The following is a 15953-nucleotide window of genomic DNA, read 5'->3' on the forward strand; positions in this document are numbered from 1 at the left end:
TTTTCTTTCTGCATATTTTAACTTGATGTTTCTAGAGAAATAATTTAGCTATGCATTCTATTTTACCTAATAAATAAAATAAAATGTTTGGTGGATGATATTACAATTACATAATAATAATAATAATAATAATAATAATAATAATAATAATCATATATTGACTTTCGTTTTGAAAAATCAATCAATCAGTCCATCTAGAAACCACACTAACAGTTCCGTGCACTTATAAACATACTCTTGATCGATCCGTAAACCTCCTCTGTTATTCTGCAGTTGAATATTAAAGAAGAAGATGGCCGAACGTGTACTGACTCGTGTTCACAGTCTTCGTGAGCGTCTCGACTCTACTCTCGCCACCCATCGTAATGAAATCCTTATGGTCCTTTCAAGGTATGTATGTATGTATATTGCTTTTGTATAGGCTTGATGAGACGGCCTTCAACACTTATATATTATTATTATTACTAGATATTAATTATCAGAGAATATATATATATAAATTGTTTAGGATGGAAAGCCATGGAAAAGGAATACTGAAACCCCACCAGGTGATGTCAGAGTTTGAAGAGATCTGCAAGGAGGATCAGAGCAAACTCATCCACGACGGCGCCTTTTATGAAGTCCTGAAGTCGACTCAGGAGGCGATTGTGCTGCCCCCATGGGTGGCCCTTGCTATCCGTCTCCGACCGGGTGTATGGGAGTACGTTCGAGTCAATGTCAACGCCCTCGTCGTCGAGGAACTGAGTGTTCCCGAGTACCTTCACTTCAAAGAGGAGCTCGTTGATGGAACCTCCAACGGCAACTTCGTTCTCGAACTGGACTTCGAGCCGTTCACGGCCTCCTTCCCACGCCCCACCCTCACCAAGTCCATTGGGAACGGGGTGGAGTTCCTCAACAGGCATCTTTCTGCTAAGATGTTCCATGACAAGGACAGCATGCACCCGTTACTTGACTTCCTCCGAACCCACCACTGCAAGGGCAAGGTATCATCATATTAATTAGGGGCTGTTTAAAACTTGTTTATTTTTATTGCTTTTTTAAAAGCAAAATGTGTTTGGTAAACCTCCTCCAAAAGTTTTATAAGAAGTTGTTTTTGCTTTTCAAAAAGCAAATAAGCAAAAAAAAGTAATCATAAAAGCTCCCCCAAATACCCCTCAGGCTATGTGTATTGAAGGTGCTACAAAATGAGTCGTTTTACGCCTTGTGATGTCCAGTCAGCAAAGAATAGGTTTTTGTGTTTGGGGTGTAATAGTGTTGTATACAATATACCTATATGTATACAAACACATATATATATATATATATCTCACACGCACCTATATATAATAATATTAAACATACACACACAACAGGCGACAACTATTTGTAGCCCCCACATTTCGCCCCGAAAATCGTCCGGGCGGTGTTCGCGTCCCAATTCGCCCAATTTCGCCCTTTATCGCACACCACTACCAATGATGTTGTGTTTTGCTTTCTTTTACAAACAATGTATTATTATTGTGCAGACAATGATGTTGAATGATCGTATTCAAAACCTGAATGCTCTCCAATCTGTGTTGAGGAAGGCCTCAGAGTACCTATCAACGCTGGACGCATCGACTCCATACTCTGAGTTCGAGCATAAGTTCCAAGAGATTGGGTTGGAGAGAGGTTGGGGCAACAAAGCCGAGGGCGTGACGGAGATGATCCAGATGCTGCTGGACCTTCTGGAGGCCCCAGACGCCTGCACGCTCGAGAAGTTCCTTGGAAGAATCCCGATGGTGTTCAACGTCGTCATCCTTTCTCCCCATGGTTACTTTGCTCAGGAGAATGTATTGGGGTACCCGGACACCGGTGGCCAGGTGGTTTACATTCTCGATCAGGTCCCTGCCTTGGAGAAGGAGATGCTGAAGAGGATTAAGGAGCAAGGCCTTGATATCGTTCCTCGCATTCTCATTGTCACAAGGCTCCTCCCTGATGCGGTGGGAACCACCTGCGGGCAGCGTCTTGAGAAGGTGTTTGGAGCGGAGCACTCTCACATCCTCCGAGTCCCCTTTAGAACCGAAAAGGGAATTCTTCGCAAATGGATCTCTCGCTTTGAAGTGTGGCCGTACATTGAGACCTTCACCGAGGTAGTAGCTAATTCATTAATTCAATGTTGCTTGTTTGTTAATTAATAAATAATCAATCAATCTCTAAATGGCTTGTGTGTGTGTATATATATAGGATGTTGCTAAGGAAGTTACAGCAGAGCTGCAGGCAAAACCAGATTTGATAATCGGTAACTACAGTGAGGGCAACTTGGTTGCCTCTTTGCTGGCTCACAAGTTGGGTGTCACTCAGGTACATATTGTTGCTTGCTTGCTTGCTTTTTAGATCATATATAAATAAGAGACTAAATTAGTTAATTTGACATGCAGTGTACCATTGCTCATGCCCTGGAGAAAACCAAGTACCCTGATTCTGATATCTACTGGAAGAACTTTGACAACAAGTATCATTTCTCTTCTCAGTTCACAGCTGATCTTATTGCAATGAACCATACAGACTTCATCATCACCAGTACTTTCCAAGAGATTGCTGGAAGGTAATAAATACATACATAGTTTTCAAATTGCTATTGCTTACCATGTGCTGATATATGTATATATGTTGTTGTTTTCAGCAAGGACACAGTTGGACAGTACGAGTCTCATACCGCCTTCACAATGCCTGGGCTGTACAGGGTGGTCCATGGGATTGATGTTTTTGACCCCAAGTTCAATATTGTTTCCCCTGGTGCTGATATGGGGATCTATTACTCTTACACTGAGAAAGACAAGAGGCTCACAGCCCTCCACCCTGAAATCGATGAGCTTCTCTTCAGTTCTGTTGAGAATGAAGAGCACCTGTAAGTTACTTAGTTAGTTAGTTGGATGATTCAATATTTACTTGAAACATGTGATACTAATGGAATGGAATGCAGATGTGTGTTGAAAGACAAGAGTAAGCCGATTCTGTTCACCATGGCCAGACTCGACAATGTGAAGAACCTAACAGGACTGGTGGAGTGGTATGCCAAGAACGACCGGCTTCGTGAGCTGGTGAACCTTGTTGTGGTGGGTGGTGACAGAAGGAAGGAGTCTAAAGACCTTGAAGAGCAGGCGCAGATGAAGAAGATGCACGAGCTGATTGACAACTACAAGCTCAACGGCCAGTTCAGATGGATATCTTCCCAGATGAACAGAGTGAGGAACGGGGAGTTGTATCGTGTGATCGCTGACACGAGGGGAGCGTTTATTCAGCCTGCGTTTTATGAGGCCTTTGGGCTGACGGTGGTGGAGGCCATGACCTGTGGGCTGCCCACATTTGCAACACTTCACGGGGGCCCTGCTGAGATCATTGTTCATGGGAAATCTGGGTTCCATATTGACCCGTACCATGGGGACCAGGTCACCGAGTTGCTTGTCAATTTCTTTGAGAAGACCAAACAAGATCCTTCGTACTGGGAGACCATTTCCAAGGGCGGCCTGCAGCGTATCCAGGAGAAGTAAGCGAGCGATTAAACCTACTTACACATGATCTTTTAGTACCGTAAACGTAAACATGTATGTGTATGTGTTTGTTTTGTAGATACACATGGCAGATCTACTCGGACAGGTTGTTGACATTGGCAGGAGTTTACGGATTCTGGAAGCATGTGTCAAAGCTTGACAGGCTTGAGATCCGTCGTTATCTGGAAATGTTCTATGCTCTCAAGTACCGTAAACTGGTAATTAGCAAGGCCCCAGATATTTAATCAATAATATGTAAGTATAGTTAATTAAGCAAGGCATGGTGATTTGTGTGTTTGCAGGCGGAATCTGTTCCTTTGGCTGTTGATGAGTAAGCAAAAGGAGGAGGGGCTGGGGTGGTTTGTGGTCCATGATAACATAAATATAATAAAAGTGGAGCACAAGAGAAGAGAGCATTTTGAAAGGCTTTTTGTTATGATGAGTTTGATTTTGTGTATTTGTGTGTTTAATTTCCTTTTCATTGCCAGCCATTTGTGTAATTGACTCCCAAATTGGAATTTCCTTATGAATGTTTTTTCTAATACTTATTCTCTCTTTCACACCTCATTCCTTAGTACAACAAAACAACAACCTCTCATTTAGAATAATATTAGAGCCACTATATATGCCTCTCTTTTTTTTATATAGTAGCTTTTTGCCTTATATTAATTTAATTGCAATTTGAAGTATGTAATTATAATTTACTTCAATTCCTCCCAACTTGAAATTTAATATCTCTGCCTTTTACATTTCCAAGCACCAAGGGGACCTTTCAGGACATGTAGATATACAATTAAGAACAAAACAGTAAGTAATTATTAATCAATCCTTTTGCATAACATCTATCAAGATAACATCAAATAAATAAAACCTATGCACCCTGGATAATACATACAAATAAATACCCAAGAAGAGAATGCATATACTTAACACACCCAAACAGCCGATTTAGTTACACACACTACTCAACTAAAACTTGACAATATTTAAATATCGAAAAGCAAAGCCATGTGATATAAAATGAAAGTGAAAGCTAGTAATGAAGATTAGTGTGTGTTGTGTTGTGTTGTGTTGTGTTGTGTAGACAAGATAATGAATTTGTAGTTTTAGGTTTGTTGAATCCAACTGCCCTAAGTCATCGATAGAGAGAGAGAGAGAGATTATTGCCCAATTAAACTTAACCCACCGAACATTATTATGATAAATACTAAAATATATATCTCGATAGCTACTGTGTCGGTTACTTTACCGAATTTACTATAAATAATAATTAAATAAAGCCAGCATTTAATATATCCCATATTTCTACTTTATAATAATAAAGTACAGACACTGAGTGAGAGAGATTAATGGCTCAATGTAAAAAGACTTTGATCATTATGATCTTTAGTTTGATTTTAACGATGTTAGGGTTTTATAACATGTATGCCTTTGTGTTGGTCGATTTTCCACGAAACTGGAGATGACTTGATAGTGCTTAAGGGTTCCGTATGACTGGCGGTAACCTTTTGCCATTGAGTAATCCTGTACACAATACCTAGACAAATTATTTGCTTGTTGACCGTTCAAAAGAAAAACACGTATCTAGCATATGCATATTGCTTTCATTCCGCATCAATAATGATGTACTTATAGACAAAAACAACCATAAAGAAACTCTAAACATAATGTTGGGGGTGAAAAAAAAACATTAGCATTGTGAAGATGGATGAAGTGAGAAACACAAATTAAAAAAAAATGTATATAAAGAATTAAGATATTAGTGTTTGCAATCATATTCTCATAGTAGAGGGCATAAATTTTTCAAAAAAAAAATAAAAAAAAAAAAATGGATGTTAAGTTGAAACGAGACTCGATTGTGAATGGATTTGTGAAGAAGGTCGTCAAATTGAAAAATATATCAACAAACGTTCTACTCCAAAAACTCGAGGACGAGTTCTTTTCAAGCGAGTGAAAATAATGGTCGACTTATATAAATATGGTAAAATATAGCAAAGAGACATGCCAAATTGCCAACAACTCTAAAAAGGAATAACCCAACTCTCATTCATAATACCCAAATCAAATTAACCAACCTAAGATCATTGCATATTTATGCCCGTAGTTATTGTGCCGGTTACCTAGACCAAGTTTAATGTTTAGGGGCTGTTTGGCAATTGCTGAATCATTAAGTGCTGAACCATAAAGAGGTCTGAATGGTTAAGAGAGTCTGAACCAGTAAGATCTGAACAAGTTAACGTCTGTTTGGTTGGACATCTGAATAACTATACAAAATGACTATCTTACCCTCTGAACTGTTTTATGCTGAATGAAATGTATATGTTTGTTTAGAACTCCGAATGATAAATAAGTATAAAAAGAAAATACAAAACATCATAGAAAATCCAAATTACACATTATTACTCAAAATCCATGGAAACATATTAAATCCAAATACAAGTTAATACTTCGTATACAAAATTAATTTAATTAATTTGAAATTAGTTGAGTAGCTACCTCGTCACGCAAAGTAGTCATATACTCAATGCCTTGTGAACCACATTCTATGTCGTGAACGAATTGACCGGTTTGGGCGGTTTCACGGTTTCAAACCGAACCATGAACACCGGTAAAAAGCCATGCATATGAAATTTGTCTATTACGAAAAATTACTCTTGTAGTTTTATGTTCTTAAATTTCTTAAGAAACAAAAATATGCGTCAATAGTGTTTAAAACCGAACCAACCCGAATCGGTTGGCCTTTTAACACACATACCCATACAATAAGCTAACATTTTAGACCTGTTACACAACCGACCAACCTGTGACTCTTGTCTGGTATGCCAAAACAAACGTATGATCTTCAAAGGGTCAAATATGAAGTAAAAGTTCATGGTAGTGTGTATGTAGCATATCTTTACCTCACAAAGGTGTTTGATATTATAATCATAAACCAACATATTAAACACCTCATTATAATTAAGTATAATACATACATTAACATAAAAATGCTAATTTGGGATGAAGAAAAATGCTTGGTGTGAATTATGAAATATTTATTATATTTAATAGAAATGAAACATTTCTGTTTGCAAATGTTATAGATACATAAACAAATAATACATATACATCAGAATCATAAATAGCAAGTCATTAAATTAACAATTAAGTAATTGGGTTACGAAACTAACATACTCCGTAAACCTATAATGAACCTTCGGTCTCTTCAGATCATAAACTCCATCGGCTATAACCTGGATCACCTTCTTGAAAGCAAAGCGCAGACAACTCGAGAATACAATCCACCAAACACTTTCGTATACAAAATCAAAGGTTGGATCAGATGCCTAATTTGGCAACGAATAGCACCATTTAAATATGCGTTACAAAATCCATTTTAAAGATAACAAACCTTGTCATAGAGAGACCCATAGTTAAAGTAGATATCAGGAAACGAAAGTGTGCCACTAAAATAACTAATATGACATCCACACTTGCATATACAACATGAAAAATATAAGTTAGAGTCGTTAGACTGTAGAAACGAGTAAAGAAAATTAATAGATGAACACATAAACAACCAAAGAAAAATTAATATTCATGGCCCAAGTTCACACACAAAAAATATATTATAGCTAATTAGTTTTGAGAAGGGACAGTGACCTTTGTAGTCAAGTATTCAATAAAATTTTGTACACGAAAGCATTAAGTAAAACATCACACCCAATCAAACTACTAAAACGAGAATGTAGCGCCTAAGCGGACACATAAACAGAGCTGTTTCATTTTATACCGCCATATTTTGACCCATTTCATTTATGTATACATAGTTTGGCCCGTTTCAGCTACACATACATGTTAGACTACACCTAACCTTCATCAATCACTTAATTTCCATATGAAAAACACCTAATCAGTAATGTATTAATTATACATAAAATAGTCTGCAGCACTAATTATGTTTATTATCAATAACCAAAAGTAAAACATGCCTTTACATCTGTATAAAATTTGGAAAGCAATTATGAAATTCAAGTCAAATTCAACATTCTAGCCTCATGAAGACAGATGTAAAACATTCTACAACACTAATTATGAGAGACCAAGAATATGCTGTGGCATAAAATGAACTTTGAAAAATTTAGGTACCGCAAGCTATTAACTAAATTAGCCACTACCTATCAAATTTCTAGCAATTTTTCAGCAAACAAGTGTAATTACAACAAAACCAACACTAATTATACAAAACATTTATTTCTAGTCACATATGCAAATAATCGTAATCTATGGCATTCAATTAAATATTCTAGGTTACATCTTCTTTACTTTAAAGATTAGAGTTTCAAGAAGACGTGCCTCATTTTTTTTTTTTATCTCTAACTACATATTAGGCATTCGAACCAAATTGTCAAAATAAAATCAAGATTCAACCAAAATCGAACATCAATTAGCCATTCGAACTATAAACCCTAGCTTCTAGGCCTAGTTATTCGAATCCTGAAGAGAAATTGACGAAGGTGGGGGAAACATAAGAGCATAAATCGAGTAGGGAAACAAATATCATAGCTTGGAATTAGGCTGAAATCATGTGATTTTAGCAAACCAAACATGATGGATCCAGATTTCATTCAGAGCCTAAGCCCCTTAGTCTAGTATATAAATATTTATAGACTCATTAATTTGTAATGGTTGGGACAATTTTTGATATATTTGGGTTTTCTAGAAATGCTTGGTAGAACGTATCTAGCACATTCTTAGCACCTCCGCACCGGGCCAAAAACTTAAGGACGAATTCTTTTTTAACTGAGGGAGAATGATTACTAAAATAGTCAACTTGTAAAATAATTGGTTTTGGTTTTGGTTTTGTTATTTATTTCAACTAAGTCTAAATCTAGAATGTTAGTTTATGTTTACCAAAATTAATATTTCGTTTACATTTGCTTATTCATTTAAGTCTCTTGTTACTGTGTAGACTAATGTGACCGAAATTAACGGATTAATCAGTTTCGAGAGTAGCAATAAAATTTCTCTTATGTGTTACATCTAAATATTCGCTAGAACGTATTTCTGCATCATTTTCGTGCCACTTCGACATAGTAGTATACACAAAGAAACATCATGCATGTTGCAGCAAGGGAAGCATGAAAAAACATCACAAACTATTCCTAGTTGTGTTCACTCCACGTCCAAGTGCAATTTCTTTAGGTAACCATGAGCAGGAGAACAATATTAGAACATATCTTGTTCTTTAAGCAACATCAATTATTGTTAAAAGCCATTGAGCTACAAACCTAATCATTTTTATATTTTTATTCTCAAACAAGCCAAAAGAGGCACACACAAAAACCATGCAATTAATACATGTGTATAGCAGCACTGTGTCAATAAAACATTAATTGTATATGTATTATATATCTCTTCATGTGCAACTACTATGGATTGTGAAACCTCAACCAAGAAAGCAAAAGTGTTGGAGATACAATTATGTTAATTTAACCCCTCAAAACAATTTACTTGTCCCAAAAGTAAACTCTAAGCAATTAATCTCTTTTGAAATAGGATATTAATGGCTGTAAATCTACAAAGTGTACACCATACATCCACAAATGGGAAGCCCTTGCAGCTTACAAATTAATACAATTAGCTAGGGGTAACAGAAAAAAAAAATATTGTATGTAGTATAGTATGAGAATTTGAAAACAAATTAAGCCAGCCAGCCAGCAACAAATAAATGAATTAGCTAGCAAGCATACAAGTCCACGAGCTCTTCTAAAGAGTCCGGTTGGGGGTCCGCGTTTTCAAGCATCCATAAGAGATGTTCGAAGAGAACCACCTCACAATCCACCGTGTCCCTGTCACCAGAACGTTCTAGCAGCTCCTGGAACACCGGGTGCTCCGCCACCTCTGAGCTTATATAGTAGCGGCGTCTTGACTTGCCAACATAGACCGCATGGCATTGATTAGGGTTATGGTAGTTGGCCACAATGGCACTATTGCTGCTACTACTGCTGCTACTAGGCTTACCGAAGGAGTGCCATTTCTTGAGCACCGATTTAAGCTTTGTTAGCTTACCTCTAGCCATCTTAATATTATATATATGGATGAGATGAAGATGAAGATGAAGATGAATATGAATATGAATATGAATATGATGAGCAAAAGTGGGAAGGAATTTATGAGAGAAATATTGGGTTGTATGCTTGACATTATATATGTGTGTACATAGGATAGAAAAAAACAGCATGTTTGGGGTGGTGGGGACCATGCACATTGTTGTTGAGTATGGCTGGCTGGCAGGCAGGTTGGTGACACTGACAAGTTGGAGGATATACCCATTTGAGATTTGGTCTGGTCTGGTCTGGTCTGGTGTCTATTAGTTGTTGATTAATATTTCATTGACTGTATGTAGCTAGTTTTTGGATGTTGGGGCACAATTGTTGGTTGTCTCTTCACAATCATAAAAACCTTCCTTTTTTTAATAAATATTATATGTAGAGCATGTTATATTTTTTAATTAGTTCCATCTTGTGATTTAGTAAACGATTGAAACCTTAAAATAAAATAAGAGAGACACAAGTATGATTAAAATCAGGCTTAGGATTTAGTAAATGATTGAAATCTTAAAAAACAAAAAAAATAAAATAAAAGAGACACATTATAATTCACGTCTGATTAAAATCATGATAGGAATCTATAACGAAAATGGAGAGAGATTGAGACTAAGATAAGATAAGATAATCTCACTGGGCCTCTTCTAAATTCTAATAGGAGATGAACATAGACAAAACCCCAGGTTCTTCACATCTTTTTGTCTTTTTATTTTTTCTTCTTTTCCTTAATAAAGAAAGGGTAAGCAATAGGTTCACTTCACTTAAACTCAAGAAATATTAATAATCGCCACTCTTGTTCAACTCACTGGAGTTAGACTAGACACCATAACTCTAATTTGCCTATCATTATATATTGTGCAAACGTCCCACTCCGTTTTATCTAGTGAATTTCAGTTGCTACAAACTATCGACTCATATTTGGACCAACAAGAATGTGGAGGGTAACGGGTGGGTCAATAACACAAAAGATATGTGAATAATAACCAACATATAATCTCTTTCTAATATTTTGATTTTATTAATCCAAACTATCACTTGTTGACCAATAACAATTTATACTTACACTTTGGCTAACGATAATCTCAATTGTCAGTTTTGTTGCAAAGAGCAATCATGGTAGCATAGTTATTCAAGATTTTACTTTCAATTTACATTTAATGTTTGATTTCGCTAGCACGTTTCTCCATATCATTCAAAATCATTATTGTGAAAGATATCCAGTGAAAATTAAGTATAAATATATGACATGTATGCTACCAGGATTGTTATTGTTAACAAAAATAAAAGTTATAATTATTATTAGATAAAATATAAGTATTGATTAATATCAACCAATAGGTTTGGTTAAGCTTATTAAGATATATTTGTTCTTTTTTTTTAATTAAATTAAGAGACAATAAAGTTAGGGCTATGTAAGGTAGGGGGGGTTTGATATTTTTTATATGTTCTAAGGTTCATGCATCAATAGGACTAGAATGCGACAGCCATGTGCGAGAGATAAATATAAATCGTTTACTTTGTCTTCTTCCTCCACCATATGATTTTAAGTTAAAATAAAATAATTTATTTGTTTGTCAACCATACCATTTGTTAATCAAAGAAACGACCACTACCAAACAAATAACAAATGAGCCAAGAAGAGGCGTGTTGCTTGTTTACGAACAAATACATATTTTCAGTGAACAATTGCACACCAAACATTTTATGGTTGTATTATATAATTCCTAAAACATAATTATATAAAGGCAAATTAGCTTCATATAATTCAGACTATGTCAGACTGACAAATACAAGACTTACTATGGAAATGACAAAAAATAATCCCAACTATACATGTGAGTGTTAACTTAACGTAAACTTAACCATAAGTTTGTTTTTAATGACGTAACCGCTGAGTTATCTCTTAACCAGTCCTACTAATATAAGTGAAGTCTAAAGAGTATATATATTGGGTAAAATAATCATGACGACTAAGCGCCCATGTCACCAAAACACAAACATCAGGTTAAGTTTTCGTTAAGTTAGAACCCGCATACGTAGTTGGAATTAGTTTTGCCATTTCCATAAGTGAGACTTGTATTCGCCAATCGAGCATAGTTTGAATTATAGGAAGCAAATATGCGTTATATAAAATATAATCACACAATTCCATCAATAAATACAAACTCTATGATAGTTGTTAAAAAATCAGTGGAAATTGTATCGATTAACACCGAATAACACAAACTCAACATCGATTATGAGCTAGACAAATACACCATGAATCCCAAATTGAATTAGGGTTAACACATTTTTGTTGAATACCAAAAAATGAAAGAAACTAGAATGAACCGATACATAAGTGAAATCAAATTGAACGAATAAAACAAGCCCTTGCATATCCTAGCTGCCTGTTGTCGGACACTAACAAACTATTTTTCAGGAAGTACAAAACACCCCCCTGAAGTTTATTCCCCATAATGAACAATTAATCAAGAGTAAAGTCTCACATGTAGTACAACAATCTGAAAAACAAACATTTCATCTGTAGTACACAACTCCTTACATAGTTCATTCATCGCGTAGTACTCTACTATTGCGGAGAAGTACATATTAACCAACTCCAGAGAAACCACACTTTGTTAAACAAGATGTTTAACTACGAAGCATCACTTCCAAGTTCCAACAATGGTTTATACACGCCCTATTTCATAACAATGATTTTAAAATGTTCTATTTATCCATTGCTATAAACAAAGACTATAAAGATCAAATCTATTGTTTCTTTTAAGATTTATGTAGAAAATAAAAAGGGTGAACGAATTTCTTAAAAAAAATTAATTATTTGTTTGATTATGGAATACTCTTCTCCTTTATCCTCCAGTCAAGCAACATGATTCACTAGTTGTCTCTGTAAATGGCAGAGACCACCGTCCGATGGCATACAAACGTCTCACTAGTGGTGTACGTAGGTGGTGATACCTTATAAATGTCTTACTAAAGCAAGGTAATTATTACCTTAAATTGGTGTATTGGTCTCACTAAGGTGGTGATCACCTTAATACAAGAATTTGCAAGGAAAATCACGAAAGTTTTTAAGTTTCTCTCTTAGTTGTCTTTTGATCTACTTCAACTATAATATGGAAGAATGAGAGAGATCAAGATATATAAATTTGTCGAGTTTTAGGTGATGTTTGTTTTTGAAGACAAAAATTGTCTGCAATCTGATTTCATCTGATTTAATGTCTGCAACTGAAGATGTGATCTGAAAGTCTGCAATCTGAAAATATAATACTGTTTGTTTTATAAACTGGATATTGTCTGCATAAGCTGAAAAGTGGATACCTATCATATATATAACAGTAGATAAAAGTCATTTAATGTTTATAGACTGCTAAAATAATTAGTAGTGGTGTACGAACTATGGAAGTGGGTGGTGGTAGACAATTGTGGTAGGCGGTGAACGGTGGGTGGTGGTGATGGACGGTGGTGGTGGTGGGGGTGGGTGGTGGACTAGGATGGTGGCCGACAATGGGTGGTGGTGGTGATGAACGGTGGTGGACTATGGTGGTGGTGGATGGTTGTGGCGGGGTGGTGGTGGTGGCGGACGTTGGGTGGTGGTGGTGGCGGGTGGTGGTGGATGGTGGTGGCGGCGGATGGTGGGTGGTGGCGGTGGCGGGTGGTGGTGGATGGTGGTGGCGGCGGATGGTGGGTGGTGGCGGGTGGCGGGTGGTGGTGGATGGTGGTGGCGGCGGATGGTGGGTGGTGGCGGTGGCGGGTAGTGGTGGATGGTGGTGGTTGTGGCCGGAGGGGGTGGTGATGGTGATAGACGGTGGTGGTGGGTGGTTAACGGTGGTGTGGTGAGTGGTTGACGGTGGTGGTGGCAGACGGTGGGTGGTGGTGGCGGTGGACGGTGGTGGTGGCGGCATGCGGTGGGTGGTGGTGGTGGATGTTGGTGGTGGATGGTGGTGGCGGCGGAAGGTGGTGGTGGGTGGTGGTGGCTGCGGACGGTGGATGGTGGTGGTGGTGGCGGACGGTGGGTGGTGGTGGTGTTGGACATTGGGTGTTGGTACTTGGTATGATGTTAAGAAGTGTGAAGATGTTGAAAAAAGCTTATTTTTTAAGATCAAATAAGCAGTTTTCAGATTTTTTTTTTAAACAAACAGTCTTTAAGAGCTTATGTCTGCGCGCCTGAGCTTATGTCTGCGCCCCACAGACATAGGCTTCTTGAAGACCTTATAAGCAAAAACAAACACAACCTTAGTAGTATTGTAGGAGATAAGTAATAAGGGTGGATAGAGTGGGGGCTCTGGACCCTCTTGGTAACGGGATGAAAACTTTATTTATTGTTTATTATTTATTGCTTTTTATTTAGTAATTTTTTTTCATATATCTTGCGCTTTCAAGTTTTTTTTATTGATAGGGTATAATTGGTAAGGTCATGTTAGTAATTTTATATGTAGTTAACAAAATTTTTTAACATTAGTTAGAGCAGAGGACGTACGTGTAGTGTTATTATTATTATTATTATTATTTCTGAAAGGCCGTATAGTGTTGTTATAAACCCTTTAGTTTAAAATTTTCTAGTGTAATCATAAAGATTAGAAACGTAATTGCTTGACACTGGGAATATACAATGTATACATAAAGAATGAAATTTGTAATTTACTAAATATGCTTTAATTTGGTTTCTAGAATACATGTTTAGCTTTTTACTAGAGTCATCTTTGAATCCTTAGATTTGGTTTCGTTTTACTTAACTTTTGAGTTGTCAAACAAGTAACATTTCCTATCCAGATAGAATTAAAATCTTCACAACAACTAAAGAGATAAGCAACTACTAACATTTTGTCTTAATAATTCTGTTACAGCTCGATCATGTTAGATATGCAAACTCATAAAGAAGCTAGTTTTTACAATTAAGAAGCTAATTTTTGAGTGACAGAAACCTGTTGGGCCAGGCCCATTCAGTTAAGAGGTATAGTCTAGTTCTAGATTTAGTTGGATGAGATGCATCCACGTACGTGACTTAAGTCGGATGAAACTAGATATGGTGTAGTGTCCTGTCCTCATTCACCCTATCATCATCATCATCATCCAGATTCTTCATTTCATATGCCAAAAAAGTATAGTAAATTAAGTTATAATTAATGGCGTCTTTGGCAAAGGCCCTTCTTCTTCTTCTTCCCTCTGTGCTCCAGAGTAATCGACAACCACCTCATGTTAATGTTGTTTCTTTCGAATCCAACTTCCTCCATGGCCAAAACCTCTCACTTTCATCATCATCATCATCTTCTGTTACTTGTTTAACCAAGACATCCTCCCTCATTATTTGTGGAAAGGTAGGTACATTAACACCTTATAATATTAATATATATATCCTCACACTTAACTATAATATTTATCCAGGTGAACAAAGGGTCTGTGCCTCCATCTTTCACACTTAAAGATCAAGACGGGAAGAATGTGAGCCTCTCCAAATTCAAAGGCAAGCCTGTTGTCGTCTACTTCTACCCTGCCGATGAAACCCCTGGTTGCACCAAACAGGTCACCCTGCCTTACTTAATCATTCCCTTAATTAATTTCCTAGCTGTTATGAGAGAGATTAATTAATTGGTGCAATCCCTCAGGCATGTGCATTCAGGGACTCTTATGAAAAATTCAAGAAGGCTGGAGCGCAGGTTGTTGGGATCAGTGGTGATGATGCAGCATCACACAAGGTATAAAATATGAATGAGGATATTGGATATATATATATATATGGTGTTTATTAATTAATCTTAATATTACTATTACTATGCACGCAGGCATTTGCCAAAAAATACAGGCTCCCGTTTACATTGCTGAGCGATGAGGGTAACAAAGTGCGAAAAGAGTGGGGAGTCCCGTCTGATCTTTTCGGTACATTGCCTGGCCGACAGACGTATGTTCTTGACAAGAACGGGGTCGTTCAGCTTATCTACAACAACCAGTTTCAGCCTGAGAAACACATTGATGAGACCTTGAAGTTGCTTCAGACTCTTTAATTCATTCAATCAAACCTTTTGTAATCGATCTCACTCAGGTAGACATGAAAACAACAAGTCTATCATTCGTTTGTTTACACAATGTCTTTCTTTCTTTAACATATATATAAAAGTGCTCAATATTTGATTTAGTTATCATGGAATTCATTCAAATGTTTAAATTATCTTATATAGTTCAAATCGGCTAAATGAACGAGTAAATTTGGAAACAACAGAAGAGATGTGTTTGGATATTGATTCAGTACACAAATTCAAAGGTTCAAATTTAGTGATTACTGTCTCTCTTTTTAAAACAAGTATATTGTGATTGAGAAATACCTTGCTTAAATAATATAAAAGATTACAAA

General features: G+C 36.7%; 2 protein-coding genes and 1 pseudogene across 2 annotated transcripts; 2 read left to right on the top strand and 1 right to left on the bottom strand.

Moving 5' to 3' along the window:
• The first annotated feature begins 229 nt into the window (after positions 1–229).
• LOC143538587 (sucrose synthase-like) lies at positions 230–4019 on the top strand. Its single transcript, XM_077032104.1, has 9 exons — positions 230–390; positions 509–983; positions 1506–2111; positions 2206–2322; positions 2400–2566; positions 2645–2869; positions 2945–3508; positions 3592–3730; positions 3815–4019. The coding sequence occupies exons 1-9, from the start codon at positions 293–295 to the stop codon at positions 3845–3847; spliced, it is 2424 nt and encodes an 807-aa protein (XP_076888219.1). The 5' UTR covers positions 230–292; the 3' UTR covers positions 3848–4019.
• A 5212-nt stretch (positions 4020–9231) lies between these two features.
• On the bottom strand, positions 9232–9573 carry LOC143538562 (auxin-responsive protein SAUR77 pseudogene; annotated as a pseudogene).
• Positions 9574–14730: 5157 nt separating this feature from the next.
• LOC143538563 (peroxiredoxin Q, chloroplastic-like) lies at positions 14731–15737 on the top strand. The gene is made up of 4 exons (XM_077032092.1): positions 14731–14922; positions 14990–15127; positions 15211–15300; positions 15388–15737. Exons 1-4 carry the CDS (start codon positions 14731–14733, stop codon positions 15604–15606), a joined length of 639 nt encoding a protein of 212 aa, XP_076888207.1. The 3' UTR covers positions 15607–15737.
• The last annotated feature ends 216 nt before the right edge of the window (positions 15738–15953 follow it).

The sequence above is a fragment of the Bidens hawaiensis genome, unplaced genomic scaffold (assembly GCF_021521415.1).
Source record: "Bidens hawaiensis isolate Kalapana, Puna unplaced genomic scaffold, B.hawaiensis_p1.1 tig00011646_1, whole genome shotgun sequence".
Classification (NCBI taxonomy): Eukaryota; Viridiplantae; Streptophyta; class Magnoliopsida; order Asterales; family Asteraceae; genus Bidens; species Bidens hawaiensis.